Source organism: Opisthocomus hoazin, chromosome 10 (genome assembly GCF_030867145.1).
Source record: "Opisthocomus hoazin isolate bOpiHoa1 chromosome 10, bOpiHoa1.hap1, whole genome shotgun sequence".
Lineage (NCBI taxonomy): Eukaryota > Metazoa > Chordata > Aves > Opisthocomiformes > Opisthocomidae > Opisthocomus > Opisthocomus hoazin.
Window position 1 is genome coordinate 12,461,001 of NC_134423.1, and position 27,545 is coordinate 12,488,545.

At 57.6% G+C, this 27,545-nt stretch overlaps 4 protein-coding genes across 6 annotated transcripts; all 4 read left to right on the top strand.

The window, feature by feature from the left end:
- The first annotated feature begins 218 nt into the window (after positions 1-218).
- On the top strand, positions 219-5,515 carry STOML1 (stomatin like 1). 2 transcript variants are annotated; one of them, XM_009935908.2, is made up of 7 exons: positions 219-586; positions 781-887; positions 1,011-1,160; positions 1,663-1,866; positions 2,722-2,950; positions 3,572-3,790; positions 4,612-5,515. In XM_009935908.2, exons 1-7 carry the CDS (start codon positions 439-441, stop codon positions 4,812-4,814), a joined length of 1,260 nt encoding a protein of 419 aa, XP_009934210.2. In that variant the 5' UTR covers positions 219-438; the 3' UTR covers positions 4,815-5,515. The 2 variants fall into 2 exon arrangements, with proteins under 2 accessions (XP_009934210.2, XP_075287885.1); XM_075431770.1 differs by having other exon boundaries at positions 345-586; positions 3,575-3,790.
- A 1,443-nt stretch (positions 5,516-6,958) lies between these two features.
- On the top strand, positions 6,959-11,950 carry LOC104330666 (protein PML-like). 2 transcript variants are annotated; one of them, XM_075432089.1, is made up of 4 exons: positions 6,959-6,998; positions 7,658-8,136; positions 9,113-9,690; positions 11,116-11,950. In XM_075432089.1, exons 1-4 carry the CDS (start codon positions 6,978-6,980, stop codon positions 11,940-11,942), a joined length of 1,905 nt encoding a protein of 634 aa, XP_075288204.1. In that variant the 5' UTR covers positions 6,959-6,977; the 3' UTR covers positions 11,943-11,950. The 2 variants fall into 2 exon arrangements, with proteins under 2 accessions (XP_075288204.1, XP_075288205.1); XM_075432090.1 differs by having other exon boundaries at positions 11,134-11,950.
- A 4,071-nt stretch (positions 11,951-16,021) lies between these two features.
- Positions 16,022-19,464, top strand: LOC104330665 (zona pellucida sperm-binding protein 3). Its single transcript, XM_009935906.2, has 9 exons — positions 16,022-16,423; positions 17,310-17,428; positions 17,505-17,608; positions 17,842-18,019; positions 18,117-18,237; positions 18,615-18,706; positions 18,869-19,011; positions 19,176-19,265; positions 19,349-19,464. Exons 1-9 carry the CDS (start codon positions 16,022-16,024, stop codon positions 19,462-19,464), a joined length of 1,365 nt encoding a protein of 454 aa, XP_009934208.2.
- Positions 19,465-23,440: 3,976 nt separating this feature from the next.
- On the top strand, positions 23,441-26,037 carry LOC104330664 (zona pellucida sperm-binding protein 3). Its single transcript, XM_075431730.1, has 9 exons — positions 23,441-23,809; positions 24,268-24,386; positions 24,476-24,579; positions 24,801-24,978; positions 25,057-25,177; positions 25,272-25,363; positions 25,536-25,669; positions 25,750-25,839; positions 25,913-26,037. The coding sequence occupies exons 1-9, from the start codon at positions 23,441-23,443 to the stop codon at positions 26,035-26,037; spliced, it is 1,332 nt and encodes a 443-aa protein (XP_075287845.1).
- Positions 26,038-27,545: the final 1,508 nt, after the last annotated feature.

Sequence of the window (27,545 nt, forward strand, 5' to 3'; positions counted from 1 at the left end):
TCCGGTCCCCAGGGCCACGGGGCTGGTGGCCGGGGACAACCTGGGGGTATCTCCCAGCTCCAAGGGGGTGCAAAGTGGAGGGCGGCTGCGGGGCCGCGGCTTTTGTTGCTCGGCTCTTGCCCAGGAGATCACCGAGAGGATGTGAAGCCCCCAGCCCCCCAGCCCGGGTGAGGCCCCAGCAAGGAAACCCCCTGAAGGATTTGATTTCTTCTAGCAAGCATCCTCCGCCATAGCAGCAGGGCTTGGCAGATCTTCTCCGGCGTCTCCGGTGGCACGTCAGGGCGAGGAGGTTTGCAGGCAGCCGGGCAGGGACGTTGCATCGGGTCAGGGGCAGGCAGAAGCCGTGCTGGCCGCAGAGGTGGCAGCGATGGCAGTGGGGAGTCAGGCTTAGGGGGCTCTGAGCACCGGGAGCGGGGCCCCGTGCAAGGCGTGAGCACCATGTTCAGCCGGTCGGGATACCAGGCCCTTCCCTTGGGAGACTTCGACCGCTTCCAGCAGTCCAGCATCGGGCTCTACGGTGTCCAGAAGGGCTTCTTCTCCTTCGGACCCAAGAAAGATCCTCTGGGGCCAGCTGGGAATACCACAGGTGAGTCCCAACCTTAGAGGGGAGTTGCTGCCTTCCTCCCTATTGCCACTTCCACTGTAGGGTGTTGTGCTGGCTGGGTGCCCACCACGCTGCCGGCTTCCCTGGGGTGCGTGGGTGGGAGAGGCGTGGCTGGGGGTTCAGAGGCAGGGAAGGGGGCTTTGGAGCAGTACATCCCTCTTTTCATCCCCCTGCAGACTCCTCGCAGGGTTGGTTGTCCTCGATCTGCCATGGGATTATCACTTCCTTGGTTTTCTTGCTGATGGTCATCACCTTCCCGATCTCAGGATGGTTTGCCTTGAAGGTAAGGGAGGAAAACCTGTCCCCCATGGGGAGACCGTTTCCAGCTGCCTCTGGTCCCATCACTCCTTGGCACCACAGGACCCTGGGTTTTACTTCTGCCCTGGTCTAAACTTTCCCATTGCAGATCGTGCCCGCCTACGAGCGAATGATCGTCTTCCGCCTAGGCCGCATCCGGGCACCGCAGGGACCCGGCATTGTCCTGCTGCTGCCCTTCATCGATCACTGGCAGCGAGTGGATCTGAGGACAAGAGCCTTCAACGTGCCCCCGTGCAAGGTGAGCTGCACTGGGCCTCAGGACTGGATGGAGAGACATCTTGAAAATACTTGGAGCAGGTGAATTTGGGGATGGTCTGACCCTTGGTGCTGTGTATGGACCCTACTATCAGTTACTCCATCCTCACGGCGAGGTGAATGGGGGGTCTTAGCTGGTGCTGTGAACCCAGAGTCCTTAACTGCCTGCGGCTGAAAAGCTCCTCTTGACTTTGCACACCTTGTTCAATGCACTTTGCTGGCTGGAGACATCTCAGAACATCAATCCCAATCCTTCCCAGATGTCCCTCAATAACAGCCCCATGCTGGTAACTGTCCTCACCATTCAGACCAGCCCAAACTTCATCATTTGGGTTGGCTTTGTGTCTAATAACCCTCTTAATAAAGATATCTAGAGTTGGTGGCCAGCTGGGAAAGAAGTGAATGCCTTTGCTCCCAGGCTATGTGCACAAGGGTTGGGCCATGGGGTGGAGAAGGGGAGAGATCTTGACTGCCGTCTGCCCTAGCTGACCTCCAAGGATGGGGCGGTCATCTCCATGGGCGCCGACGTCCAGTTCCGGGTGTGGGACCCCGTGTTGTCCGTCATGATGGTGAAGGACCTCATCGCAGCCACCCGGATGACGGCGCAGAACGCCATGACCAAGACCTTGATGAAGAAGACCCTCTGTGAGATCCAGGTGGAGAAGCTGAGGATTGGGGAGCAGCTACTGGTGAGGACTGCCCCAGCCCTGCACAGAGTACCCCAAGCCCCACAAACCCTTGGGTTCTCGGTGTGGAAGTAACAGTAAGGGAAAGCTGTAGCTGCTGAAGGTCCATCTGGCCATGGACCTGGCCAAGAAGGGGAGCTGGGAAGACGTGGTTATTAGTGGGGAGCAGATACCTTCAATCTGTGGATCTCTGGAGCTCTGTGGCTTATCTCCACAGGCTTTGGCTACACAGAAGAGCCCATGTGCTTTTGGCAGGCTTAAATTTGACCTCCATATCTCCAGCAGGAAAATGTCTGGAGGGGGCTGCAAACTGGAAAGCGCCTTTGAGAAGAGAAGCAGGGCAGGACAGTGGCAGAGGGGCGATGAGTAGTGCCCACAGCTGACCTGGGCCAGGCCAAGAGCTTGTGGATTGAATGTCTACAAAGGATGATATGAAAGGAGGCAGGGGGGATGTACTGGTGTCTCTGCGGTGTCTGGGGTGGTTTGGAGGCTGGAGATGTTGCCTTGTGGAGCACCATGCCAGGACACGTTGCGCAGGAGGGAGCAAGGAAAGGGGCCAGCCTGGCAGGGAGCCTTGGAAAGGGGAACAAGACAGAGTCCTAGTTGTCGTCCGTATTCCAACCTCCTCCAAGCCAGGAGAGCAAGTGAGGGGGGAGCAGGGTTGAACATGAGAGTGGACAGCTTGGATGAGGTGGACTATTGAGCCTGGTCCAACACCCCACATCTAAAGCTGGTGGGTAGCAGCAGTATAAGCTATGGGATGCCTGCAGTTGGGGGTGCTACGGTGGGTGGTCTCCATGGACATTTCCAGCTCTGCCTGGGGTGCCAACACCTCTCACTTTCTTCCTGGCTCTGCAGCTGGAGATTAACGACATGACCAAGTCCTGGGGCCTAGAGGTGGATCGGGTGGAGCTGAACATGGAGGCTGTGCTGCAGCCACCTCAGGAGAATCTGGTGGGCCCTGTGGCCACCCTGCCACCTGTCCCTGGGCTGGAGGGGCTGGATGGAACCATTCAGCAGCTGGCTGCCCATTTCTTCAGCAACACCCTGGCTCTGGCGGGCAGTGGGACCAGTGCTCCAGAGGCAGGTAAGCAACCCAGGGCCACCACTTCTCTGCGGGGAGTGTCCCTCCTACCCAACAACCTTTGTGTCTGTTGGCTGTTTGACAGAGGAGTCAAAGTCTGGGAGGTATCACGCTTCTAGGAGCACAGCATAAATAGGCTGGTAGGGAGAGGAGAGAGGACCGCTTTAGGCACGGTTCCATACAGCACGTGGCACACCACCACCTTTCTAACAAGACCTTGGAGATGGGACTGGGGAGGGCAGGAGCAGGTCTGCAGGAACCTGGGCTCAAGACCAACTCAGACCTCAGCATTTCCCTCAGGCAAACATAGGGAAGAGCTGGAGCTTGCTGAGAGGGTCACGTCTGAGGGCAACATGGATTTTTTTTTCAACATTTTGTGCCCCACTATTTCTTTCAGGGATAGTTTTCCACCCCTTGGTAGCAGGGGAAGAGTAACCCGTGGGAGGCAGAGGAGCAGGCAGTAGGAACTGGCAAAACCATGTTGTCCTCTTCTTGCTGAGCTGGAAACTTGATGAATAAGTGTGTTTCTCTCCTCCAGAGACCTTCGCTGGTGGTTCACACAGACCAGCGAAGTTCACCACTTGGAGGTATCCCCCCAATGCACTTCTGTCCCTCTGTCCCCAGCAGATAGCGTGGAGACAGTGAACAAGGTGGAACCTCCCACCGCAACCCTCCTCACCACCGCCAGCAGCATGCGGAGGAAGCCCAGCGCAGAGGAACTGCTCTTGGCAGTGGAGCGTGTCCTCTCCGAGGCCCTGGTTGGCCAGGTGGGAGCATCCTACCAGGTGGACATCGCCCTGCCCAGCGGCGCCCGGAGCACCTACTTCATAGACCTCTCCTCAGGTCACCGCTCTTTGGGGTTGTTGTGTTGGGGGTGGGAGAGTGTTTCGTGCCCGTGCCCCCTTTGCATGCTGCTAGCCCCACCAAGCTTGGTGGTAGGGGGTCCAAAACCAAGCCCGTTTGGTAGCTCCATGAAAGGCTCCAGGGTCCATCAGCTGAGCACTGCAGCACTCATTTCATTCCCCTGCGGGTGTTGATGCTTCTCCTAGTGGCCACGTGTGCTGGTTTTGGCTGGGATAGAGTTAATTTTCTTCACAGTAGCTGGTATGGGGCTACGTTTTGGATTTGTGCTGATCACAGTGTTGATAATACAGGGATGTTTTCTTTATTGCTGAGCAGAATCAAGGCCTCTTCTGCTTCTCGCCCCACCCCACCAGCGAGTAGGCTGGGGCTGCACAAGAAGATGGGAGGGGATGCAGCCGAGACAGCTGACCCCAACTGACCAAAGGGATATTCCATGCCATATGGCGTCATGCTCAGTAGTCAGAAGCTGGGGGAAGGAGGAGGAAGGGGAGGACGTTTGGAGTGATGGCCCCGTGTTAGCTACTGTGGAGAAAATTAACCCTATCTCAGCCCAAACCAGCACACCATGGCAAAAGCAGGATAGGGCTTGGAGGTGAACCACTGTCACGGGACATTGGTGAAGCAACACAAGAGAAATTTATCTCCATCAGGAGTAAGGACTCCCATCTCCAAAATCGCCCTGCCAGGCCCTTGTTTCTCATCTGGCCAGTCCTGATGAAATGCTGGGGGGAAATGGCAGCAGGCAAGGCCAAATCCTGAAGCCTGCTGTTTCTCCCTCTCCCACCCATCGTGTCCTGCAGGCAGCGGGCGGGCTGGCCGCGGCATTCCGGAGGGCAGCCCCGACGTCGTTCTGGAGGTGGCGGAGAAAGACCTGCAGGACCTCTTCTTGGGCGACCTGCGCCCCTTGAGTGCCTACATGAGCGGGAGGCTGCAGGTGAAGGGCGACCTGCATCTTGCCCTGAAGCTGGAGGAGGTTGTCAAGGCGATGAAGCAACATCGATAGAGCGTGCATGTGGGTGCGTGTCTGTGTGCATGTGTCTTTGTGGGTGTGCAAAGGCGGGGGACACGCAGCTTGCTGTGTGGTGGGGACCTTGCCCGGCTGGAGCTCCTGCTGCCCTCCCAGTGGAAGCTGCAGGAGCTAGGTGAAGACCTGAGCAGGGAAACTGAGGCTGAGCTCCATTGCTTGTCCTTGGTTTCACCTCCCCTACCCATCCTTTGCCTACAATGTTACACGATGGGAATGAGTTGGCACCCCAGCATGTGCCGGTTTGCTTCCATGCCCCTTGGCCAATATGCCACCAGGGCACAGACTGATGTCCTGCTGTCCCTGCAGTGGGCTGCGTGGCTGGGCATCTTGGACTGGAAGGGGCACGAGCTGAGCAGATCGGACTGGGAAGAGCCTGGGACACTGTGGCCAAGCATGGTAGTCTGGGGGTGGGCAGCCGAAGCGGGGCACGAAGGCTGGCTGGACCAGGCTGGGGTCCCACCAGCGGGCTGGGGCTGGGGTCCAGCGCGGCACTGGAGGTCTTGGGCCTTCCCGACACAGCGGTTTGTAAGAAGTGATTGCGTTAATTTATGCTTCAAAGTGCTTTTGCATGCGTGCTGTGAGGTCTGTTCCCAGGGGGCGTGTGGACTGTATAGAAGCATATGTAGATATTTATTTATTTTGTAAGCTTCCTTTCTATCCACTCTCCATGGACAATAAACCTGATCTGCAGCCTTGCACTCGGGCCGTGGTGGGCTGATGACTTTGCAGGCAGATGAGGCCGCACCCTCGGTGCCTCGGTTTCCCCAAGGGACCTCAGGGTGCTGGGCAAAGAGGCCACGTGCTGGCCAGGGCATGGGAGATGCTGCCAGGCAAGGAGGCTGCATGGCGTGACTCCATCTTACCATACAGTCGTGACGAACACATGAAGTCCTGCCACGGCGAGGATGAGGTGTTAGGATGTGGCCTGGCCTCTCCGGGGATGCTCAGCTCCCCAACAGCACCCAGCACCCCAGTGGTTAAAATGTCTTGGAGCTCCAGGCAGCTTTACCAGCCCCTGGGATGTTGTGCTGGACCAGTGGGACAAGCCTGACCAGGCTTGCTGGCCGGCTCTGCGAGGGCACGAGAACTGAAATGTTTCCAAAATTGGTATGTTTCAAAACTGAAATGTTGCGCGGATATAATCAGGCCAAACCACCTGCTAAATGTCATCTTCAGCGCCTGGGGCTGGGTGGGCACCAGCCTGGGCCAAGCTTTGGAGATCCTCCAGGCATCAAAAGCCCTGAGAGGAGGTCACAGTAGTGCCCCACCATGCCCTCTGCTTCTGGAGCTGCCAGGCTGGCTGAACCCCAAGCCCTTCTGGCGGTCCCTCTTTTTTGTGGTAGTCCCTCTTTTTTGTGGTGGTCCCCCTTTTTTTGTGGTGGTCCCCCTTTAAGTGGTGGTCCCCCTTATCTGTGCTGGTCCCCCTTTTTGTGGTGGTCCCTCTTTTTTGTGGTGGTCCCCCTTTTTTTGTGGGGGTCCCCCTTTTTGTGGTGGTCTCCCTTTTTTGTGGTGGTCCCTCTTTTTTGTGGTGGTCCCCCTTTTTTTGTGGGGGTCCCCCTTTTTTGTGGTGGTCCCCCTTTATGTGCTGGTCCCCCTTATCTGTGCTGGTCCCGTTTTTGTGCTAGTCCCCCTTTATGTGGTGGTCCCCCTTTATGTGGTGGTCCCCCTTTTTGTGGTGGTCCCCTTTCTGCTGTGGCCCCCCCTTCCTGGTGGTCGCCACGGTGCAGATGACTGGGAGGGACGGATGCCCTGCAGGACAGGGCAAAGGAGAGCCAGGACGCAGCGAGCCCCCCGGGACAAAGCGGGAAGAGGGAACGCTCTCCGAGGCAGGGGACAGTCCCTGAGCCCCCTCACAGCCCCGGGGTGCAGAGGGACGGGGTGGCCCCAGAAGTCGAGCCCCCCCCCCCCCCCCCCCGCCGGGAGTGGGGCAGGGCGGTGGGGGCCCTGCCATCCCCTGCTGGGGGATGCTGCTCCTTGGGGAATCGCCTTTGTGGGGGGAAGGTCTTGGGGTCTCCTCCGGGATTGCTCCCTCCTGGAGGGGTTTTTCGCGGGGGGGGCGGGATGAGGGGGGTGCCCAGCCGCGGAGGAGGAGTTCTTTGCAGCGCGGCAGAAACCGAAAGTGGAGGCAGAGGAGCTGCCATGGCCGGCCCCGGCCCGCGGGTGAGCGCGGGCCGCTGCGGGGCTGCGGGCGGGGGGCTCGGGCGGGGGGCTCCGGCCGGGCGGGGGGCTCGGGGGGGGGGAGGCAGGCCACCAGGGAGTCCCCAAGGTGAGGCCGGGGGGGGCGATGGGGATAAGAGTTTATGGGGTGTTCCCCCCGTGCCCGGTTTGGTGGGTGGCGGGAGGTGGGGGGTGGTCCCCACACCCCCCCCCCCCCCAAGCCCTGCGAAGGCACGGGGTGGGGGGGTGGGGGGCAGGCGGGAGGCCAGAGGGATGGGCTGAGCGAGGGAGGTGGGTAGGGACACGGCAGGGAGGACAGTCACCAGGTGACTGGTCACCAGGGTGGCATCCAGGGGTCTTTAGATGCTTCCTCCATGCCCCATCGTCTGCGCTGCCCCTGTGCAGCCCCCCCCAGCCCCACAGCCAGGGGGACCGTCCCGTTTGCTCTTTGCAGCAGGGTCCTGTCCATTCAGCCTTGCCAGGGTGCACAGGCCATCTCCAGGCTGCTTACAGGGCCCGGGCATTGCTCGTGGGAAGTGGTTGCTCACTGGTTGCTCTGAGCAGGGTTTTCAGGTCACCTCTCCCCCCAGGATGTGGTTTCAGAAGCTCTTAAAAACACCCCCCAGCGCTCATTCTTCTTTCCCTCTCCCTCCCTCCCCAAGCTCCTAGAAGATGACTTCCAGTTCATGCGTTGCGAGGGCTGCCAGCAGGAATCACCCAACCTCAAGCTCCTCACCTGCCTCCACACCTTGTGCTTCAGTTGCCTGAGGAAGAACAAGCTCGTTGGGCAGTGCCCCATGTGCCGGACAGCCATCCCGCAGGCCAGCAGTGTCCCTGACATGGACAATCTGTTCTTCACCAGCCTGAAGGCCAGGCTCAAGGTCTACAAGAACATCGTTGACAGAGTTGACTTGTTCTGCAGCAACTGCATGAAAGCCAGCGAGTTCTGGTGCTCCAAGTGTGAGGAGTTCCTCTGCACCAAGTGCTTCGAGGCCCACCAGCGCTACCTGAAGCGGGAGAGCCATGAGGTCAAGAAGGTGGTGGACATCAGGGCAGGGTCTGCTCAGGACTTTCTCGAGGACACCAGGAGGACAGATAACTTGTCCTGCTCCAACCCGACCCACAAGAGCCAGACTGTAAGGTGGGTCTAAGGAGGTCTGTCCCTGTCTGGGTGATTTCTTGTCAAAAATCTCTTTGGGCTAGTCCATGATGGGACTGAGCAGGGTGTCCCTGTCCCTCTGCTGCCTTGATTGCCACCATGTCATGGGGAAGATGGGTGGGAAGTAGTGACCGATGGGCTCTAGGGCATGGAAGGAGGGTTTGGATGAAGCTGGGTTCGAGCTGATGATGGGAGAGTGGGGGCAGATAGACCGAGGGAGGGGAGCGTGTGGGTTGCTCCTTGCTGGGGTAAGGAGAGTGAGGTTGATGGAGCTCAGTACGCAGAAGGCCTGTTGCTTCAGCTGCTGTGACAGACAGCAGAGAAGGGTGTGTTTTGCTGATGGTGCTAGACCAGTTTGGAGAGGATTTGGGGAACAGCATGGCTGCAATGCAGGACAAGATTTAAATGCCTTTAAGGAAAAGTCCAAGCAAGAGGGGGAGGGTCTGGAGCATCCGTGGAGGCCAGCACTGATGCTAGCCACGATGGCCCAGATGGAACCCCTCAGCATGTCGCTAGCACACCACTTGCCAAGGCTACCAGGACTTAAATCAGTGATGTGTGATGATCTCCACTCCCCACTTCTTATGTTCTTGCCTTAGGCATCTTGTGGAGCTAAGATACTCTTTGGTCTTGTGTACTTATACGTAAGTCCATTAAGCACTCGTGGAAGTGTAGAGAGCTCATTTCTTCACCCCCCTTGCGGTGCGTGGATGAATGTCTACCCTAACACTTGCTCAGCCACCGCAGTGACTTTAGCCAGCCTGGCAGAGGATCAGAAACCCTGTGGATATAGTGAACCAACACTTTTTTTTTGCAGTTGGGAGAGTGTAAAACGAAACGCCTGGCCCAAACGTGGTGGTAACTTAATGAATGAATTAATGAATTTGCAGTTTGATAAATGAATGAATTGTAAAGGGCATGGTCAAAATTACCACTCTGCTTGTGCTTGCCCTCATAGCATCTACTGCAAGAAGTGCGAGAAGGCGCTGTGCTGTGTCTGCGCGCTGCTGGACAGCCAGCACGCCCCGTTCTGCGATGTCCGCAGCGAGACCCGGCGCAGGCAGGAGGAGCTGGGCACCATCAGCCGGGAGCTGAAGCAGAAGAGAAGCATCTTCGAGGCCACCTTCACAGCGCTGCAGGACGAGGCGGCGCGGCTGGAGGAGGCGCAGCGGGAGATGCGGGAGCTGATCCGGCAGCGCGTGGAGCAGCTGGTGCGGCTGATCCGTCGGGAGGAAGAGGAGCTGCTGGGGCTGGTGGAGGCGCGGCAGGAGCAGGGCCGCCGGGAGCTGGCGAGGGAGCTGCAGAGCATGGAGGGGGTGCTGCGGCGGATGGAGGCCGGCGAGCGGCTGGTGGAGAAGATGGGCCTCTATGCCACGGAGCAGGAGGTGATGGACATGCAGCCCTTCATCAAGGAGTCGCTGGAGGAGCTGCAGCGGCTGCAGCCGGCGACGGCCGGAGACCGAGCGCAGCCTGGGGACTTGGCCGAGTGCAGGGCCAGGCTGCAGGCGCTGGTGGAGCGCGTCACCGGGCACCCAGGTGAGGAGGCGCGTGGCCAGGCACACTGGGGAAGGGGGAGCGACAGCAGAGTTAAAGGTTCTAATCCCTAATCTAAGACCATATTCTGCGTGGGTTTCGAGTCTCCTTCTGCGTGGTGACTTGATGGACCTGTGCCTCCAGCCTCTGCTGGTGCGGTGGGCACCCTCCGATCTCTCCCAAGGACGGGATGCAGGTGTTGCATCCCTCACTGCCAACACAATGCTCGCCTCTTGCCCTTATGGTGGTCCCCCAAATGTGGTTGTAATGGGAAGTAACATGGTGACTCTCTTGGGATGGAGACATACCACGGGTTGAAGGACAAGGGAGGTGAGTGGCAGCTGGAGATGGGGCGCATGGAGCAGGTCTCGCCGAGGCTGGTCTTGGCAAGGAGGAAGCAGGTGGAAGGGCTGGATCAACTCCACGTTCTCTCTGAGAAATGTTTGTCCTGGCGACACATGCAGGTCCCTCAGGGCTTATAACCATCCTCCAGGCCTTAGTGTCCTGCCACCCCCTGACCACTTCTGCTCCTCAGACCTACAGCCAGTTTGTCTTTGTTCAACCTTTGTCCACAGCCATCTGGGGCAATTCCCCTTTTGGGTTGTGATTACTGCCTGGGGATGGCGTGTCCAACCAGGAAGGCGAAATGTTCCCTGGGAGCACTCTTCGACAGGGATGGCAAGAGGTCCACAGCCGCTGCTGGGTTTGCCCAGGTCTTCCCCCAGCTTTTGGCAGCAGCACTGTGGTGGAGATGCTGGTGGTTTGGGAATGGTGAAGGCAGGGATGGTGTGCTGGAGGATCCAGGTTTGATCAGAAGCATCCTTCCAGAAAATGAGGGGTAAAAAACCGATGGGATGAAGAGACTTTGCAGGGTCTTCTGCTCCATCCCCCTGCTGCTGTCTTCAGACCTGGGCTATGACCAGTGTCCTCCTTGGCCCTCTGTGGATGTCCAACACTGAGCTCCCCAGGGTGTCCAGTGACAGGACAAGGGGCAATGGGTACAAACTGAGGCACAGGAAGTTCCGTCTGAATATGAGGAAGAACTTCTTCCCTCTGAGGGTGACGGAGCACTGGAACAGGCTGCCCAGGGAGGTTGTGGAGTCTCCTTCTCTGGAGATACTCAAGACCCACCTGGACAAGGTCCTCTACAACCTACTGTAGGTGACCCTGCTTCGGCAGGAGGTTTGGACTAGATGACCCACAGAGGTCCCTTCCAACCCCTACCATTCTGTGATTCTGTGGGTGAGTTCATGGGCTATGGATGGTCCACAGACAAGTCCAGGGATGATGTCATGGATGGAGCCTGGGGTTTCCTGGAGACAAGCTGCCTCCCACTCTATTCCTTGCATGGTAGGCATCGTCCCTTTGTCACTGTAGCAGGCTGGGAGGACCCTCTGAGCCCTGATTCTCCCCTCCTGTTCCCTTCAGCTTCTCTCCCCACGACAGGTACCTCCACTCCCCAGCACGACTGCCCATCCGATGATGAGACCACCCTGATCCTCGACCTTGAGCCTCCTGGGGAGCGTTGCCAACTGCATGGAGGTCTCCCCACGAGGCTGCCTGCCCACCACAAGACCTGTGCTCCCGTGTCGGACCCCTCCGGTGGCAGAGGACATGTGTGTCCAGACCAGGGAGGGGATATGTCCCCCACCCAGCCCGCACCTCCAGTCCTTCCGATGCAGAGGGATAAACAAGCAGAGGAAGTCTCGGGGTCAGCCCATGGGGACACTGTGCCTCTTCCCAGGAGCATCCAGGACTCTCTGGCCTCCCTGCGGGAAGATTTTGGTGGCTGGACCAGGTCCAACGTGCAGCAGGCAGGAGAGCTCCTGAAGATCAGCAATCGCCTCCTGCAAGCTCAGCGCAGGGCGAACAGTCACCTGATATCCGTGACCCGGGAGATCCGGGCCATGTCCCGCTCCCTGGCCACCATCGCCTCTACTGTGGCACCCTTGCTGCAGCCCGTGGCCACCCCACGAGACCCCCCCACCGCAGAGATGGAATGGCCATCACTGCCCTCCGACTTGCTGGAGTTATTCCCTCCCAACACCCCGCAGCAGCATGAACCACTGGTCCCAGCGGCTGCTGCGGCCCCTTCCACCACCAGACGCCCTCCTGCCAACCCCCCCACCAGCCCAGTGCTCTCGGAGCCCTCCAGCCCAGCCTCCGAGGGGGAATGCCCCAGATCAAGGCACCCCGCTAGGAGCAAGCGTGGTGGGAAGCCCAGCACCAGACTTCAGAAGCGGAGGAAGAAGTGAGGGTCTGCGAACCAGAATGCTTGCCATGGACTGCGGCTGCTTGGAAAACCCTTTCAAGGCCTTTATGGGGACCGGGCTCTCCATCTCACCTTGCTATGCCAATAAATCCTCCTGGAATGAGCGGTGCATTGGTCTTCTGCTGGGTTTGGGAAGGCAGCATCTCCCCTGCGAACAAGCCCTTACTGCTGCGTGGCAATAACTTGCTTGGGAACAGCGTGATCCTACTGATTTTCTTTCTTCTTTCCTTCACAGCACATGTGACCGTCTGGCTTATGGGTCTGCGATGGGTGGGAGGGCAGCAAACCCATATGGGAGAGGTGGAGGAGAGGCTTTAGTGCAAGGGTGGGTGAAGGAGCTGGTGGGTGGCCAGGCAGAACGGGCACCTCTCCAGCCCAGCCTGCGAGCTCACTGCTGGATTTCGGCCTCGGTAGCATCTCCAAGAGGTGACCCTCCAAGGAAGTGGCCCCAGAGCCACCTGCACCTTCTGCTGCTCTCAGACGTCCCCAGCGTTGCTCGCCCTCCTCTCAGCTCAGTGCGTTTTAATTCTTTCAGAAGCCACCCCAGCTCCAGCCACAGAAAACTCTCACCACGTGAGACCTGGGTTTCCTTTGCTCTGGGATTTTTGCCCTTACCCGACAGGAATTTGGGGCTACCCCCAGCCTTCGCAAGGTTGCTTGAGCTCTGGCATTTGGTTGCTGCTTTCCAAGTTCTCTTTTGAAAGAGGAGATCAGCCAAGCTGGCTAAGCGTAGGACTGCAGAGCCAGGGCAGACTTCTCTCCCACAAGAAGGGCAGTGCCTCACTCAAGCAGAAGTGGCCTTCAGCGATGTTGAAGGCAAGCTCTCTTCTGGTTTCCAGTCCCATAGCGCATGAAGGACCCTGTCTAGCATCAGACCCGCCTGCCTTTGCCTGGGACAAAACAGCCACCACAGGACCAGGACTGGAGGCCCGCAGGCTGCCCCACTGCAGAGCATGTCCCCAGCCACCCCGGCCTAGGATCAGAAGGGCCGAGCCCTGTCTGCAAGCCCTGCAAAGCCTGGGAGCCTCAGGGCTGAAGCAAGAAGATAAAGATGAGTCATTCCCCCAGCTCAAGAAGGGGAGGTTCCCATCTTCTCCTCTGCAGCCATTAAGCAAAGCAGAAGGTTTTCCTGACCCATGTCAGGCAGAGAGGGGACTTTGACCGAGGTGGTTGCAGTGGCCACAACCCAGGAGAGCCAGGGGCTTCATGCTAGAAATGAGAATGTGGTGCTGGGTGACCCCGCAGCAGCAGAGACCACCTGGGCAAGCAGGGCGCTTGCTTTGGGCAGGGACAAACCCGTGCCATCAAGCTTGGTCAGCTGTGCTCTAGTGGCAAAGGACATCTCCATCCCTGACCATGCAGGGCTGCTTTCATGGGGCTCCTCTTTGAACACTTACGTCTCCACCTCCACCCCTGCAGAGAGGAAGAAAGTCCAAAATGCAAATGTCCTGACATCGCCGGTGAAAGTGAGGAAGGTTGAAGACAGCGACGACGGGTGGAACAAGATGGTGTTGCAGCAGCGAAGCTGCTTGGACCAGCCTGGGCCCAGCTGTTTGGTGTCCCCCCTGACTCTCGCCAAGGAGGACAGCCTGCTGGAAGACGTGCCAGATGGCACTCATGTAAGCGGCATCCAGAGTGGTGAAACCATGGGTAGACTTTACAGGGTGTAGACATCGAGGCAGGGCATTTTGCAGCATATCCATAGACCTCCCAGGAGGACAGTTATGTCCCAGTGCATTGTCTTGTTCAAAGACAAGATGTTTGGTGGAGATTGATGGAGAACCCAGACTATGTTCCTTCAACTGCTTGCATACTCTTAGGCTACATGATGCTGCATTTTGGTCCCCTCTCCTCCATAGGATTCTGCCCAGTGTGTACTCCATATCTGTGGCTTGAGGGGGAATTGGTCCTTTTTCAGGTAGACCCTAAGGGCAGGGTTGCTCCCTGCTTGCTCTCTGCCCACCTTGCTGGCTGTCCAGGGCCACCTCTCAGCACAGCTGGTGATGCCGATCGGGGGACCATCGGCCCTTGCACTCACTGCAGGGGTGGACAGCCCCACATCTGAAGGGTGACATGTCTTTCGTACCTTGGCAGACAGCGATATTCTCTCCTTGGACAGCTTTGAGAAGGACCAAGGATGGTCGTTGTTGCTAGGAAGCAGGTTGGGCAGAGCTGTTGTGTTCCCATGAGCTGCTGTGTGGGGCATGGCTGTGGGAAGAACTGCAAATCATCCTTTGGTCCTACTTCTTCGTCTGCTTTCCAAGCTCAAAGACAACCAGGGAACTGCTTAGTCTGCGGATGTGCCTCATTGCTCTTTGGCTCGTGCACCTGCCTACAGACGCAGAAGAAATAAATCATTTCCCTCATTTGTTGTGCATTGCAAATGATTTCCTTTTGGTCCCCATTCCCACAATACCCACCTGCTTGAAAAGGCAGGTGTGCAGGGTGGTGGGTGCTGCGGTGATGGGTGTTTTGCAGTGTGATGGCCCCTTGAGCCCACAACGCAACTGAGATGAGCACGATGAGCACGGGATGACCCGTGTACGTGAGACATGTGGCTATCCCCAAGATAGATGTTAGCTTGAAGACAAGCAAGAGAGCACCAAGAGGTCCTGTTTGCTCAGGGAGGTGCCGAGAAAGCCTGTCAGCCTGCTCCCCGTGGGAACGACCCAAGTCATTTCCCTTCGGATGGTGCACAGCTGTCCTGCCCACCGTCAGCTGTCCAGTTTGGATCATGCCAAAAGAGCCTGATTCAACCACAGCTGTCACCCAAAGTTTGTGGGCATCTCAGCTGGTCCTCACCTGCGTGAGCAATCAGCACACCAACTTTCACCCAGAGGTGGGAGCAAAGCAAACATCCTTGCGCTGTCCCTAAAACCCCATACAAGGACTCCTGTCCAAAGCCATGCTCCTCCCCAGTGTCACTTCAACACACAGACTGCTCTTCCTCCTGATTTACAGCCTCTAACCAGGCACAAGGAGGTTTGAAGGGTGATTCAGCTGGGTCAGCCTGCCCCGGTCCCCTCCCTCTGGGCACCACCAAGGGGACAACCTGCTGCTGAATCATCCCAGGAAGGGATGGACTGCCCAGACACCACGGGGACTGTTTTGCCCCAGGTCTAATAATTCTAATCATTATTAGAAATAATTATTATTTCTAGTATCTAATAGCTTTACTATTATTCCTGTTAAGGATTATTGTATTCATGATTTTACTACCACTCATTTCAACACCAGTCCTGCCCAGGAAGGTGGTGGCCCCAGGGGACAAGTCTGTTCAGGAAACAGTTAAACAGCCGCATGTGCGCCAGCATTTTCCTCCCTTTTGCTAAAATCCCAGGAAACACAAGGGAACACGGGCGGCAGCGCTGATGTGGACGCCATCGTGTGGAGTGTTGTCCTGCAGGAGCAGGGATGCGGTTCAGGGCAACCGATGGGGATCTCCTCCATGACTCTCCCTTTTCCTTTTATCCTTCCACTTGATTCAAGTTTAAATTTCCCCTTCTTCCTCCAAAAAATCAACTTTTTCTCAGTAGTGAAGAGCCAGCCATGAGTTTCTCACGTCCTGGAAATCCCCAGCTGCCCTTGACGTGAGCAGCTCCACGAGGATCATCACCACCTGGAAGGAGCTGGGGACAGGGACAAGTTTGGGCATCTGAAGAGTGGGTTTGCCTTGGGAAAGTGTCACCCCCCCGTGCCATCCCGCAGCGACCCTGCTGCAGAAGGGCCCCATGATCTGGAGATGGGGCATATGGTTTGGATCTTCATCTCTGTGGATCTTACAGAGCTGGTTGTTACCAAAAAAACAGGAAAAAACTGCAGTTGGCTGCACAGCAAACTCAGCATCTCTCCTGTGGGCAAGAGACCCAATCCAGCACCTCATTAGCTCATTAGCGCCCACCAGGATGGGTTCCCCAGGGAATTGGTGCTCCCAGCTGTTGCCAATAGCCCTTCTGAGAGGTGTGCTGAACGTCACCTGGGGTGGGAGCGGCTGTGGGAGGTATGGGCTATAAAAGGTCCCTGGGCAGCAGCTTCTCCTTGTGCTACACCCTGGTAGGCAAGATGAGGCCTGGAGGCAGCTTAGGGTTTGCTCTTTTCTGCTGGGTTTTTGGAGAGGTGGTTGCTTACAGCCCCTGGGGCTTCCTTAGAGGGGAGGCAGAGCTATGGGGTTATGGGGGGGATCTTTCCTCCAGGCAGCTCCATGCCTTTTCCCAGCCTTCTCCCTGGGTGTGGGTGGATGTCTCCCAGCTCCAGGCTGCTTCCCTGCTGCACCCCGTGGCTGTGCAGTGCCAGGAGGCCCAGGTGGTGGTCACTGTGCACAGGGACCTCTTTGGCACGGGGCGCCTGGTCAAGGCTGCAGAGCTGACCCTGGGCCCAGCTGCCTGCCTGCCTGTAGTCTGGAGTGCTGCTGAGACCACGGTGACCTTCATGGCTGGACTGCATGAGTGTGGCAGCACCCTCAGGGTAAGGCTGTGGGGGGGCTGGAGCCTTGGGGTGAGGGTCTGCCTCTTGTCTTGCACCTCGGTGCCTCGGGCTGCTGAGACTGGCGGGGGGTTGTGGTGTAGTTGGGCTCAGGGAAATGCTCTGAAGCCTTTCCCAGGGCTGAACATCTCCGCCTGCTTTGCAAGGGCAGCAGAAGCTGTGCTGCCCTGTTTGGGACTAGCTCTCGGGTTGGGTAAGCAGGGAAGGGCATGCAAGAGGCAGAGAAATTACGTGTTCTTGATGGACATAGAAGCATCTAAATCTCCCAGGGCTATTTATGCTGCTGCTGCCACCTCCAGGGTGAAGCCCAGATGACCTGGTGCTGGCAGCCACTGCAGCAAGCCAGCAGTGATGCTTACCTCAGGAGGCATCTGAGTGCTGCTTACTGCTGATTGAGTGTAGCATGAAGCTACTTCACAGAAAACATCAATGTGAAGTGGTCTCTCTCCCCTGGGGAAGGCCTGGGGCCACAAGGGTGAGCAGGTACTCCCCCCCATACTTCAGCCAGCAGGTATCTTCCTTAAATCCCCCTGAGCAGAAGTCACCCTCTGATACCCTGGGGGAGCAGACCTTCCTGTCTGTTCTGGGACATGGAAACTAGGAGAAGAAAAATAAGAATCAGTTTGAGCACCCCTGCATCCAGCTCTGCTGCTGACCAGAGGCGGTCCTGGGACAGGCTGGAACAGCTTCCCAGTGCAGAGCATCCCTGCAGCAGGATGAGTGCCACTCACCTGCCTCCAGCACAAATGCTGATGACCAGGAGAAACATCTCAGCACAGAGTCTCCAGGCTTAAATGTGCTGCTCTGTGTGTGTGGCCAAAAGAAAAGAGCTCTTAATGACTGGATAATGTGCCTTGTCTTTCCCCAGGTGACCCCTGATGCTCTAGTCTACAGCACGAGCTTAAATTACAACCCAGTTCCTACTGGTAACCCTGTTGTCATCCGCACCAGCCCTGTTGTGGTTCCTATTGAGTGCCACTACCCAAGGTGAGCCAATGCAGCTGAGTACCAAACAAGCCCTTCTGCTGTCACAGAGAATTTAACCATGGGCATCTCTCCCCAGGAGGGACAATGTGAGCAGCAATGGTGTCAAGCCCACGTGGGTGCCCTTCCGCTCCACCCTGTCCTCTGAGGAGAAGCTGCCTTTCTACCTGCGCCTCATGAATGGTAGGTTTTGGGTGAGGGTCTCCTCTGGTGCAGAGCACCTTGGGCTGGCCATGCTTCCACTAGATGGTACAGCTGGTCCTGGTATCACCCCAGTGCTCCTGGAGCAGCTGGGGCTTGGTAGAGTTTTGGTGAGTACCCAGGGCTTGGTGCCTGTTGGGGTTTCCTTGGGTGGAAGCAGTGAAGCATGAGCTGGCTTCCCATGCATGAGTGCCTGGTGACCCCTCTCCTTCCAGATGACTGGAGTGCTGAGAGAGTCTCCACCATATTTCAACTGGGAGATGTCCTCCACTTCCAAGCTGGAGTCAACACAGAGAACCATGCACCTCTGAGGCTCTTTGTGGACAGCTGTGTGGCCACCCCAACCCCAGACAGGAGCTCTTCTCCCCAGTATGCTTTCATTGACTTCAGTGGGTAAGAGCTGGCTGTGCCCTTTATTTAGAGATGCCTTTCTGTAGGTTATGGGTATTACTGACGGTGGGATCCTGCTGGCCCTCACTTTTGTGTCTAGGTGCCTGGTGGATGGGCAACTGGATGATGCAACCTCAACTTTTATATCGCCAAGACCCAGGCAAGATGTGCTTCAGTTTGCAGTAGATGCATTCAAGTTTGCAGGAGACGCCAGCAATCTGGTAAATTCTTCTTAAAGCCCCTTGGGGCTATAGCCTCGCTCCGTTAAGGAAGTTAATATGGTTTTGTCTAGAATTGCATTCCCAAGGCAACTGCCTCATAGCAATGCATGAATGAGGTCATCCTGTATTATATTACTGCTTCTGGATCATGTCACTGTGAGCCAAGGATCCTCCTTGGAGACCAGTTCTGATACTGGTCAAGACAAGCCCTTCTGATGGGCTTCAGTAGCTGAACCCTTAAGTGGCTTGAAGGAAGCAGAGGGGCTTGAGCTGCCCTGGGGAATTGGTGGTCCCATTGGAGACCAACTTCATGGTGCATGGGAAAGCCATAAAGGCAAATAACAGCCTAACCTCTCTGCTCTGCCTGGTCTCCCCAGATCTACATCACCTGCCACCTCAAGATCTCCCTGGCTGACCAAGCTCCAGACCCTCTGAACAAGGCTTGCTCCTTCAACAAAGCTAGCAACCTGTGAGTAGCTGGAGCAGCAGCTTGCCCAAGGATGAAGAGCTTGGGCTTCTCATCTGGTGTGCCACCTTCCAGGAAGGTGGGGTTGGCCATCTGGGTGGGAGGCCTCGAAGCATGTGAGGGATTCCTACCATAGGGTGGGCTGCTCACCAGGCTCTCTTCTAGCTGGGCTCCTGTGGAAGGCACCCGAGATGTCTGCTCCTGCTGTGAGATGAGGAGCTGTGACTTGGCTAGGCACTCCAGGAGGCTCCATGCTCCCTCTCAATGGCAAGGAGGACGTGCTCGGAGAGAACTGCCCTCCCAGCTTGGTAGGTCACAGTATGCCTCTGGTCTTTGCCACTACTGTGGTAACTTGCTCAGAGCTGGGTGGCTGGAACTGCCTCTGCCTGTTGGCCCCTCGGTGCTAATCCAAGGCTTGGGAGAGCTGGATGTTCAAACAAGCTTGTGAGTGCTCAGAGGTCCTCCCTTTCAGATCCCTTGGTGAAAGAAGCAGATGTTGTGGTTGGACCTCTCTTCATCCGCAGCTGGCAGGATCATCCAGTTAGGAGGATGCCTTCACAAGGTAGGGCAAACCCAGAGAAGGGGGGGGGGGGTGGCTTGTGTGGCAGGTCCTGACTCTGGCCATAACCACCTCTTTCTTCCTAGGTGCAGGTCACTTGTGGATGGTATTGGGGCTAGCTGCTGTTGCTGGTGTGGTCATCCTGATTCTTGCTGTTCTGGGAGCTCTGACTGTCTACCGGAAGCCCAGCAACCCCGTTTAAGTCACAGGTTTCAACTTTTATAGTCTGTCCAGTAAAAAATAAGTTGAAGGACTGAGAGGCTTGGTGGGGGAAGTGGAGAAGTCTTCCTGGAGCCTAAGCTAATCAAGGCTTCATGCAACTTTAACTGTGCTGCTTTGCCTCCTGAGAACAAATCATGATGTCTTGCTTTCCAGAAGCCCTCAGCAGAGCTTTGTACAGCCTTACACCTCTGAACTTCCCCTAGAGCACCTAGCTGGTGGGGAAAAAAACCCCTCCAGATTCTGTCTTGTCTCTAGAAGCATGGGGTTGTGTTTAGCCTCAAAGCTTTTTACCTTTCTGTGGAGCTACTTGGGTCTGCTCCATACTGGGAACTCTACTCAACCAGTCAAGGGGAGCTAAGGGTTTACTAAAACTTGGACTACTCTCCTCCTGTCTGAAGCTGCTTCTGGGAGAGAAATCAGGCATTGCTGGATGAGGAAGGGAGCACAACTTGAGGATTGGTGGGTTGGGCTCTTCGTCGGACAGCCAGAGCCAGGAATTCCAGTCCCTGCCCCAAGGTCTGTTTACACATAGTTATATGTAACAAGCCTTGGCTGAAATGTATAAACAGTCCTTGGGGCAGGGACTGGAATTTCTGCCCCCCAGCCCCCCTCCACAAAGGGGCTTTCTGACATGCCTGATGCACATATGCTTTTTCTTCCCATTGTGGTGAAATTTGGGCTCCTCTGCTCAGCAGAGCAGCCGCATAGCAAGATGTTCCTGCCCCGAACCCGGGACCTGTTGCTCTCCTCTAGCTGGGAGAGGAGCCTGCTTTAGGCAGCAGTGGAACTGGACCAACTGAACATCTTAGGATGGGATGTTTGTTGTCAGAGCAAATTCAGGTGGCTGGATTCATGGAAAACTGAGACCTGTGAGGAGCTGAGGCTTGCTGGCAGCATGGCCATCTCTTGAGCTGGTTTGCAGGGGGCAGGAGGACTTGGGGAACTTCTTAGCCTGCTCTGGGGGAACTTGGGCAGCTTTCTTGGTCATGAGGGACAGAGGAAAGTGGTGTACTGCACAGCCTGGCATGTCTTTAGGTGTCATCCAGCACCCTGGAGACCCTCAGCTGGATGCCCTTTGATAGATGTCACCTTGCCCTGGGATCTCTATGGCACAAGGTATGGAGATGCAGTTTGAGGCTTTAGGTCACCTAAATCCCAGTCCTGTCCCTTGGCTAAAAGCAAATTAGCCCTCCCTCAAAACTACGAGATTGACAACTCCAGCCAAAAGTCAGTGCAGCTCCCTGATCCAACGCAGAACCAATATGGCTTCTTTCCTCATCCATACAATCTCACCCTTGCTGGGAGGGGTTGGTGCTTGTCTTGCAGCAAGGTGGGAGGTAGAGCTTTTAGGGGCAATAGCTGGGAGAAGGAGTCTTCACCACCCTCTGAGAGCTGTGAGCTATCTGCTTTTGGGGCAGAAGGAAGAGGAGTGGGGCATGGAAACGTGGGTGGAAGTGATCTCGGAAGGCCTCCAGATATATCAGCCTGGTGTTGGCCTATCTGAGGCTGGGGAATATCTGTAGGTGGAGATCCCCCCACTGCTGCGTGCCCAGCCCAGGGCAGCAAAACCCTCATGAAGATGAAATTTTTCCTCGCCCAACCTGAACCTCCCAGGCCACAAGTTGTGGGTGCTGGCATGTGTTAAATCTTCACATAACTGATTCCTTCCTGATCGGCATCTTCCCTAGATGTCCAGTGCCCTGACCACCCCTTGGCACACGTGCTCTGAGCAGGGACTAGCTCTCCAGTTTGCCGAGGCACACACAGGTGCCTTTTCAATGAACACCCTTCTCTAGGCCACTTGGCATAGTGGCTCTGCAGCCACCTCAGCGAAATACCTCAGCTGGCTCCAGCAAGGAAGACAAATATCAGCTAAATCTGGTCTACAAAGATATTTGGGATGGGGAAATGCTCTCTGCCTTTCCAGAGCAGCCCTACTGCTCTGGCAGCTCCTGCTCCTTCCTGGGCAGTATCCCTGGCTCCAGCGAGGCTTCATGGCAGCACTGACCTTGCCATCTGATGAGAGATTTTTGCCTTAAAACTTTGTTATAATGAAAAATGAGATGTGCTTTCGTGCCCTCTTTATACAGTAGGGGAAGACCACTGGTGTTAGTGTTTGCCTTGGGACTTTCTGGTCTCTGACTCCAAAAAAGTGAACTTACTGTGCTGGTCCATGGCCAATGTTGTGTTGTGCTTGGAATAAAGATGGGACAGCTGATCCTGACAAAGGCTAACCTGGGAGCAGAAATCCCCTTTTTCATAGGTAAATATCTCTGCTTCTCCACTTGGGATTTGCTCCTGCTGCTTTTACCTGTGCAAACACAAGGTGTCCCATCAGAGGGATTTATTCTCCTGCTGGGATCAAGCTCTGGTACCCAGAAGCCCACAGTCTGAGGCCAGAGCTGGCCCCTGAGCTGCGGCTCTCTGGGATGCAATGGGGTGAGACTGGGCATTGCCTGTAGTCCTTGCAGCCAAGGACCTGGCCGAGCAGCGATGCCCTCCCCCGGGAGGGGGAAGCTGCTTATTTACTGATTCAGCATCGCCCACTGCAGTTATCTCCCTGATGCATGGGGCTCAGCCTGCTGGAATCCCTGGCATTTCTACGCAAGTGCCAGTCTCAAGGTATTTTAAACACGAAGGCAAAGTCTTGGACCTGCTGACAGCAGCAGGGACGTGGCATCGGTTCCCCGGGGAAAGAACCTGGGGGGAAAGGCAGAAGGTTTTACTCTGATCCGTAATTTTTTCTAGAATTTCTGCCAGGAGCGAGCTGGCCAACGTCTACCCCAAGAACTTTCATTTTCTTTTAGTTTTCCCAGAAATGGCTCAGCCACTCCAGCTCAAACATCCCAGTTGGAGGCTTTCTACTGTCCCTGAGGCTTGCCAGGGACATCCCAAAAGATGGAGAGAGACTTGGGGTATGAGATGGAGCATCCCTCCTACGGAGCCCGTGGGAAGCTTGCAGAGCCCTGGCAGGGAAAAAGAGGGGACAGAAACTCCAGTAATAAGGCTTGAAAATATGCAGGGTTGATTTTTAAGTGGTTTTCCCAGTTCTCCAGCTGTGAGGAGAGGGGCAATGCTCAGCCCTTCTCACAGAGGGAGGGGGGATACAAACTGGGATGCTGCGGTTGGGGAAGGGAGCGATGGGTGCAGAACCTCGCCCCTGGCTGCTTCTACCCTGAGCCCGTTTCCTTGAAGGCACCACAACAAGCACAAGCCAAAGAGCTGAGGAAGGGCAGGAGAGATAAAAAGAAAGGCTGTGGCTCTGCAGCCGATGACCTCACTGCCGAGGCTGAAATGGGGGTTGTTCAGCCCCGGCTGAGAACGGCTGCGCTCATGTCAGGGGTGAGGATGCTCCATCAGCTGCTGCTGGGTCAAGCGCTGACCAAACATCCTGCTCCCGGCCCTGCTGAGGAGGGGGGAGATGCTTCAAGCCCCTGTTTGGGCTGGAGGTGTGAGTGCGGGGGCTTCCAGCCCCCTCAGCACATTGGCATCTGAGCGGAAAACCAAAGTCCCAGGGGGGCTGATGGCGCCGAGCAGGGATGGTCCCCGCGGAGGGGCCGGGGAACACCCAGATTGGGATTGTGGACCCTGCTCTCCCTGCTCCTGTCACCTCCCCAGCAGCCTTGAAAAGCCCCTTATCACCTTCTAACTTAAACAAGCCACTTTGTACCAGTCTCCCCGTCTCCGGCTTCTGCTGAGTTTCATAAACATCTTCCCCAAAGAGGCTGACGAGGATGTTTTTTTCGCCTTGGGCAGCCCGGGAACGGGGGGTCCTGACACCCCGGAAATGACTCGGTTGTGCCTCCCCTCTCCCCGCACCCACGAGGGCTGGCCTTTGGGTGCCATTGGTCCCCAAACGGGAGCCCAGGGGCGGATGGCTCCTGCTGCCGGGGGGATATAAAGGCTGGAGGAGCAGCCCCAGCTCTCTGTGCCGGGGTTTGTTGGAAGAAGGAGGGATGGGACCCAAAAGCGGCTTGATCCTCGCTCTTCTCTGCTGGGCAGCGGGCGAGGTGGCTGCCTACCCACCCTGGCATCTCTCCTGGGGCGACCCGGCGAGCCGGGGGGCACGGGCAGAACCCCACCCCTGGTCCTGGGTGGAAGACCCCCAATCTCGAGCCGTCTCCAGCCAGCAGCCAGTGACGGTGCAGTGCCAGGAGGCTCAGCTGGTGGTGATAGTGCACAGGGACCTCTTCGGTACTGGCCGCCTGGTCAACGCGGCCGACCTGACGCTGGGGCCGGCGGCGTGCAAGCATTCCTCGCTGAACCCTGCTCACAACACCGTCACCTTCACCGCCGGCCTCCACGAGTGCGGCAGCATCGTGCAGGTAAGGTCTTCTCCCACTCGGCGCTTCCCCCAGTCCCGGGATCCCGCCTGGCATCCCACCCCTGGAGCAGCTCTAGGCTGTGGGACCGGGCATCACCCATGATGCCAGGGAAGCTCTGGGTGCCGGACACAGAGCACCATTGAGGAACACCCCAGGGGAAGGATGAAGGGGTATCTTCCCCAAACCGGAGCGTTTTTCCCCAAAGCTGCTTTGCCCTTTCAGCTGGAGACAGGCCGATGGTGCAAAACCCCCATGTCAGACCCATTTCGCTCGTCTTTCGGCCCATTGGGAAGTTTAACTTGCTGAGAACAGAGCAGGGCTCCTCCTCCATCCCTCTTTCCCGGCCTTTTTCCCCCTTTCTTTGGATTTCCCTAGCGTTTCCCAATTGGGAAAGGACAACTACATGCCTGGGTGGTGGGGTGGCCTCTCCACCGGCTTCTCAATGCTTTCCTGCCCAGATCACACCAGATTCAATCATCTACCGCACGCTCCTCAACTATGACCCCAGCCCTGCCAGCAACCCTGTGATCATCCGCAGCAACCCAGCTGTCATCCCCATCGAGTGCCACTACCCCAGGTAAGGGCTCCCCGTCCTCGGTACCCCCTGCCCCGGTCCCTGGAGACCGGCACGGGGCCTTATCCTGATGCTTGGTGATTCTTGGCCAGGAGGGAGAACGTGAGCAGCAACGCCATCCGGCCCACCTGGGCTCCCTTCAGCTCCACGCTGTCAGCGGAGGAGAGGCTGGTGTTCTCCCTGCGCCTCATGAACGGTAGGTGGGAAGCCATCCCGACCTGCGGACGGGGATTTTCCACCCTTTTCCCTAGTGCAGAGGAGCTCGAGGACCAAGCACCCCACTGGGGAAGCCAACCCACCCCATGGCAAACACCAGTGCTGGGCTGAGCCTTGGCTCTGGTCCCACGGGAGCTCGGGGAAAGCTGGAGCGCCCCCCCCCCCCCCCCCCATCTTCATCAGCCTGGCGCTGCCTTGCAGAGGACTGGAGCGCCGAGAGACCCTTCACCGGTTTCCAACTGGGCGACGTCCTCAACATCCAAGCGGAGGTGGGCACCGAGAGCCACGTGCCGCTGCGGTTGTTCGTGGACAGCTGCGTGGCCGCCCTGAGCCCCGGCACCGACTCCTCACCCCACTACGCCATCATCGACTTCAACGGGTGAGCCCTGGCGACATGCCGGTGGCCATGCTGGGTCGGGGGGACCCACCGGGATGCTCACCTCCCATCCCACCCCAGGTGCCTGGTTGATGGGCGGTCAGATGACACCAGCTCTGCCTTCATCACGCCCCGGCCCCGGGAGGACATGTTGCGCTTCAGGATTGACGTGTTCAGGTTCGCAGGGGACGCCAGGAACCTGGTAAGGCCGCGTGTGTCCTCCCCCTGCCAGCCCCAAACCAAGCTGGTGTCCCCCACCAGCGGGTCCCCACCTCTCTCCACCGCCCTCCACGCAGATCTACATCACCTGCCACCTGAAGGTGACCCCAGCCGACCAAGCCCCAGACCCCCTGAACAAAGCTTGCTCCTTCAACAAAGCCAGAAACACGTGAGTAGCCACTGCACCGGGATGGGACGCATCTGGGCAGGTCCCCACCAGCATCCCACAGCTCAGGCGCAGCATGGGGCTGCGTCACAGACCCTGACTCGGGGGGGCACAGATGCTCCGTGGGTGTCAGTTGTTGGGGGGCTGCGGTGACAATGCTCCCACCCCACTGCAGCTGGGCACCGGTGGAAGGCACCCGGGACATCTGCAGCTGCTGCGAGATGGGCAACTGTGAGTCCCCCGCGCTCTCCCGGCGCCTCAACCCCTTGGAGCAATGGCCCAGCCACCGCTTTCGCCGCGACACCAACGGTAAGGTGCCGTGGGGATGGAGGGGACACCCTGGGGTTGTTGGGGTGGGCGAGCCAGCCTCATCGCTCCTTCCTCCCCAGGCAACGAGGCTGAAGCTGATGTGGTCATCGGCCCTGTGCTCCTCTCCAGGGACCCGGGCGCCGTGGGAGAGCGGCAGGAGGGAGGTCAGGGTGAGTCCCCGCTGCTGTGACCCCGCAGCATGGCTCTGGTGACCAGCACTAACAGCCCCCCGTGTTGTTACAGGTGGGGTGACGGCAGTGTCCGGCGTGGGGACAGGGCTGATCTGCGTGGCAGCCGGCCTGGGGCTGGCTGGGGTGGTGCTGGCCATCAGCGTGGGGAGCAGGAGATGCGCCCATGCCTCGGCGTGAGTGCGGGGCGAGAGCCGAATAAAGCCTGGGAAGGACAAACCGCCTGCGTGCTGCTCCCTCCGCGATGGGAAACGTGGGGACACGCGGCTGTGGGGTTGCTGGAACCCCGCCCAAGCTCCTGGGAGGGGGGTCCCCCACATCAGCCCTCTCTGCAGGGTTCCAGGGTGGCACCGCTGGCTCTGCGTGGATGATGCTGGGGACAGTCCCTCACCCCAGAGGGATTCCAGCTGCGTCCCCCGGCCTCTGCTCCTGGGGGGGGGGACGACAACACACAGAGCAGAGTGCGGGGGGCTCCGGCTCACCCAGAGAAGGACCCCAACTCCTGTGGAAGGGCGCATTTGCGGGGACCCTCCTGGAAGGGGACAAGTGACAGTCCCAGCACGCGGCTGGGGGTCCCTCACCCACCCCGCTCCCCTCGGGGGGTCCATACGCTCCCCCTCCTCCCCGCCCCCTCACCCACGCCAGCACTCCCGGCCCCGCTGATGGATCCTCTGGCCCTGCACAGCTCGGCTCCGGCTCCACAGCCTTCCAGCTCAGACCCAGCCCCACGGTCGGTATTTTCCGCCCCAGCTTTCAGTTCAGCTCTAGCCCAAAACTATTTATTTCAGCTTTAGTCACACCCTCTTTGTTTCAGCCCCAGGCCCAGGGTCCGTATTCCAGCTCCAACACTACAGTCGTTATTTCAGCCCCAGCTCTGTGATGCTTTAGCCCCAGCCCTACATCCTTTATTTCATCTCCAGCGCCTCGGCTGGTGTTTCGGCTCCAGCTCTGCATCCTTTCAGCTCCAACCCCAGCCCTAGAGTTTTTATTTCAGATCTCAGCCTACAGCATTTACTCCAGCTCTGCCTCATGCCAGTTCCAGCCCCATGGCCGATATTTCAGCCCCAGCCCTAGGTTATTAACAAGTGTTAGGGCAAAAGGAAAAGGCCTCAGGTTGCGCCGGGGCAGGTTTACATGGGATATTGGGAAATGTTTCTTCACCCGAAGGCCTGCCAGACACTGCAGCAGGCTGCCCAGCGCTGTGGGGCAGCCCCCATCCCCGGGGGTATTTACAAGACCAGTAGACGCGGGGCTTAGGGCCATGGCCTAGTGGGGCTGGGCAGGGCTGGGGTAACGGCTGCGCTCCGTCACCTCAAAGATCCCAGAATCACAGAATGTTCGGGGTTGGAAGGGACCTCTGTGGGTCACCCAGTCCAACCCGCTGCCGAAGCAGGGTCACCCAGAGCAGGCTGCACAGCATCGTGTCCATGCGGGGCTTGAATATCTCCAGAGAAGGAGACTCCACAACCTTCCTGGGCAGCCTGGGCCAGGTCTCTGTCACCCTCAGAGGGAAGAAGTTCTTCCTCATCTTCAGCTGGAACTTCCTCTGCTTCAGTTTGTGCCCATTGCCCCTTGTCCTGTCACTGGGCACCACTGAAAAGAGTCTGGCCCTGTCCTCCTGACACCCACCCTGCAGATATTTAGAGGCATTTCTAAGGTCCCCTCTCAGCCTTCTCTTCTTCATGCTG

Coding starts and splice junctions, on each gene's coding strand:
- LOC104330664 (XM_075431730.1), top strand. CDS start 23,441: ATGGGACCCAAAAGCGGCTTGATCCTCGCTCTTCTCTGCTGGGCAGCG. Junction 24,580..24,800: donor CTCCCTGCGCCTCATGAACG/GTAGGTGGGAAG, acceptor GCTGCCTTGCAG/AGGACTGGAGCGCCGAGAGA. Junction 25,364..25,535: donor TTCAACAAAGCCAGAAACAC/GTGAGTAGCCAC, acceptor ACCCCACTGCAG/CTGGGCACCGGTGGAAGGCA.
- STOML1 (XM_009935908.2), top strand. CDS start 439: ATGTTCAGCCGGTCGGGATACCAGGCCCTTCCCTTGGGAGACTTCGAC. Junction 888..1,010: donor CAGGATGGTTTGCCTTGAAG/GTAAGGGAGGAA, acceptor TTCCCATTGCAG/ATCGTGCCCGCCTACGAGCG. Junction 2,951..3,571: donor GACCAGTGCTCCAGAGGCAG/GTAAGCAACCCA, acceptor CTCTGTCCCCAG/CAGATAGCGTGGAGACAGTG.
- LOC104330666 (XM_075432089.1), top strand. CDS start 6,978: ATGGCCGGCCCCGGCCCGCGG. Junction 6,999..7,657: donor TGGCCGGCCCCGGCCCGCGG/GTGAGCGCGGGC, acceptor TCCCTCCCCAAG/CTCCTAGAAGATGACTTCCA. Junction 8,137..9,112: donor CACAAGAGCCAGACTGTAAG/GTGGGTCTAAGG, acceptor TTGCCCTCATAG/CATCTACTGCAAGAAGTGCG.
- LOC104330665 (XM_009935906.2), top strand. CDS start 16,022: ATGAGGCCTGGAGGCAGCTTAGGGTTTGCTCTTTTCTGCTGGGTTTTT. Junction 17,429..17,504: donor ATTGAGTGCCACTACCCAAG/GTGAGCCAATGC, acceptor ATCTCTCCCCAG/GAGGGACAATGTGAGCAGCA. Junction 17,609..17,841: donor CTACCTGCGCCTCATGAATG/GTAGGTTTTGGG, acceptor CTCTCCTTCCAG/ATGACTGGAGTGCTGAGAGA.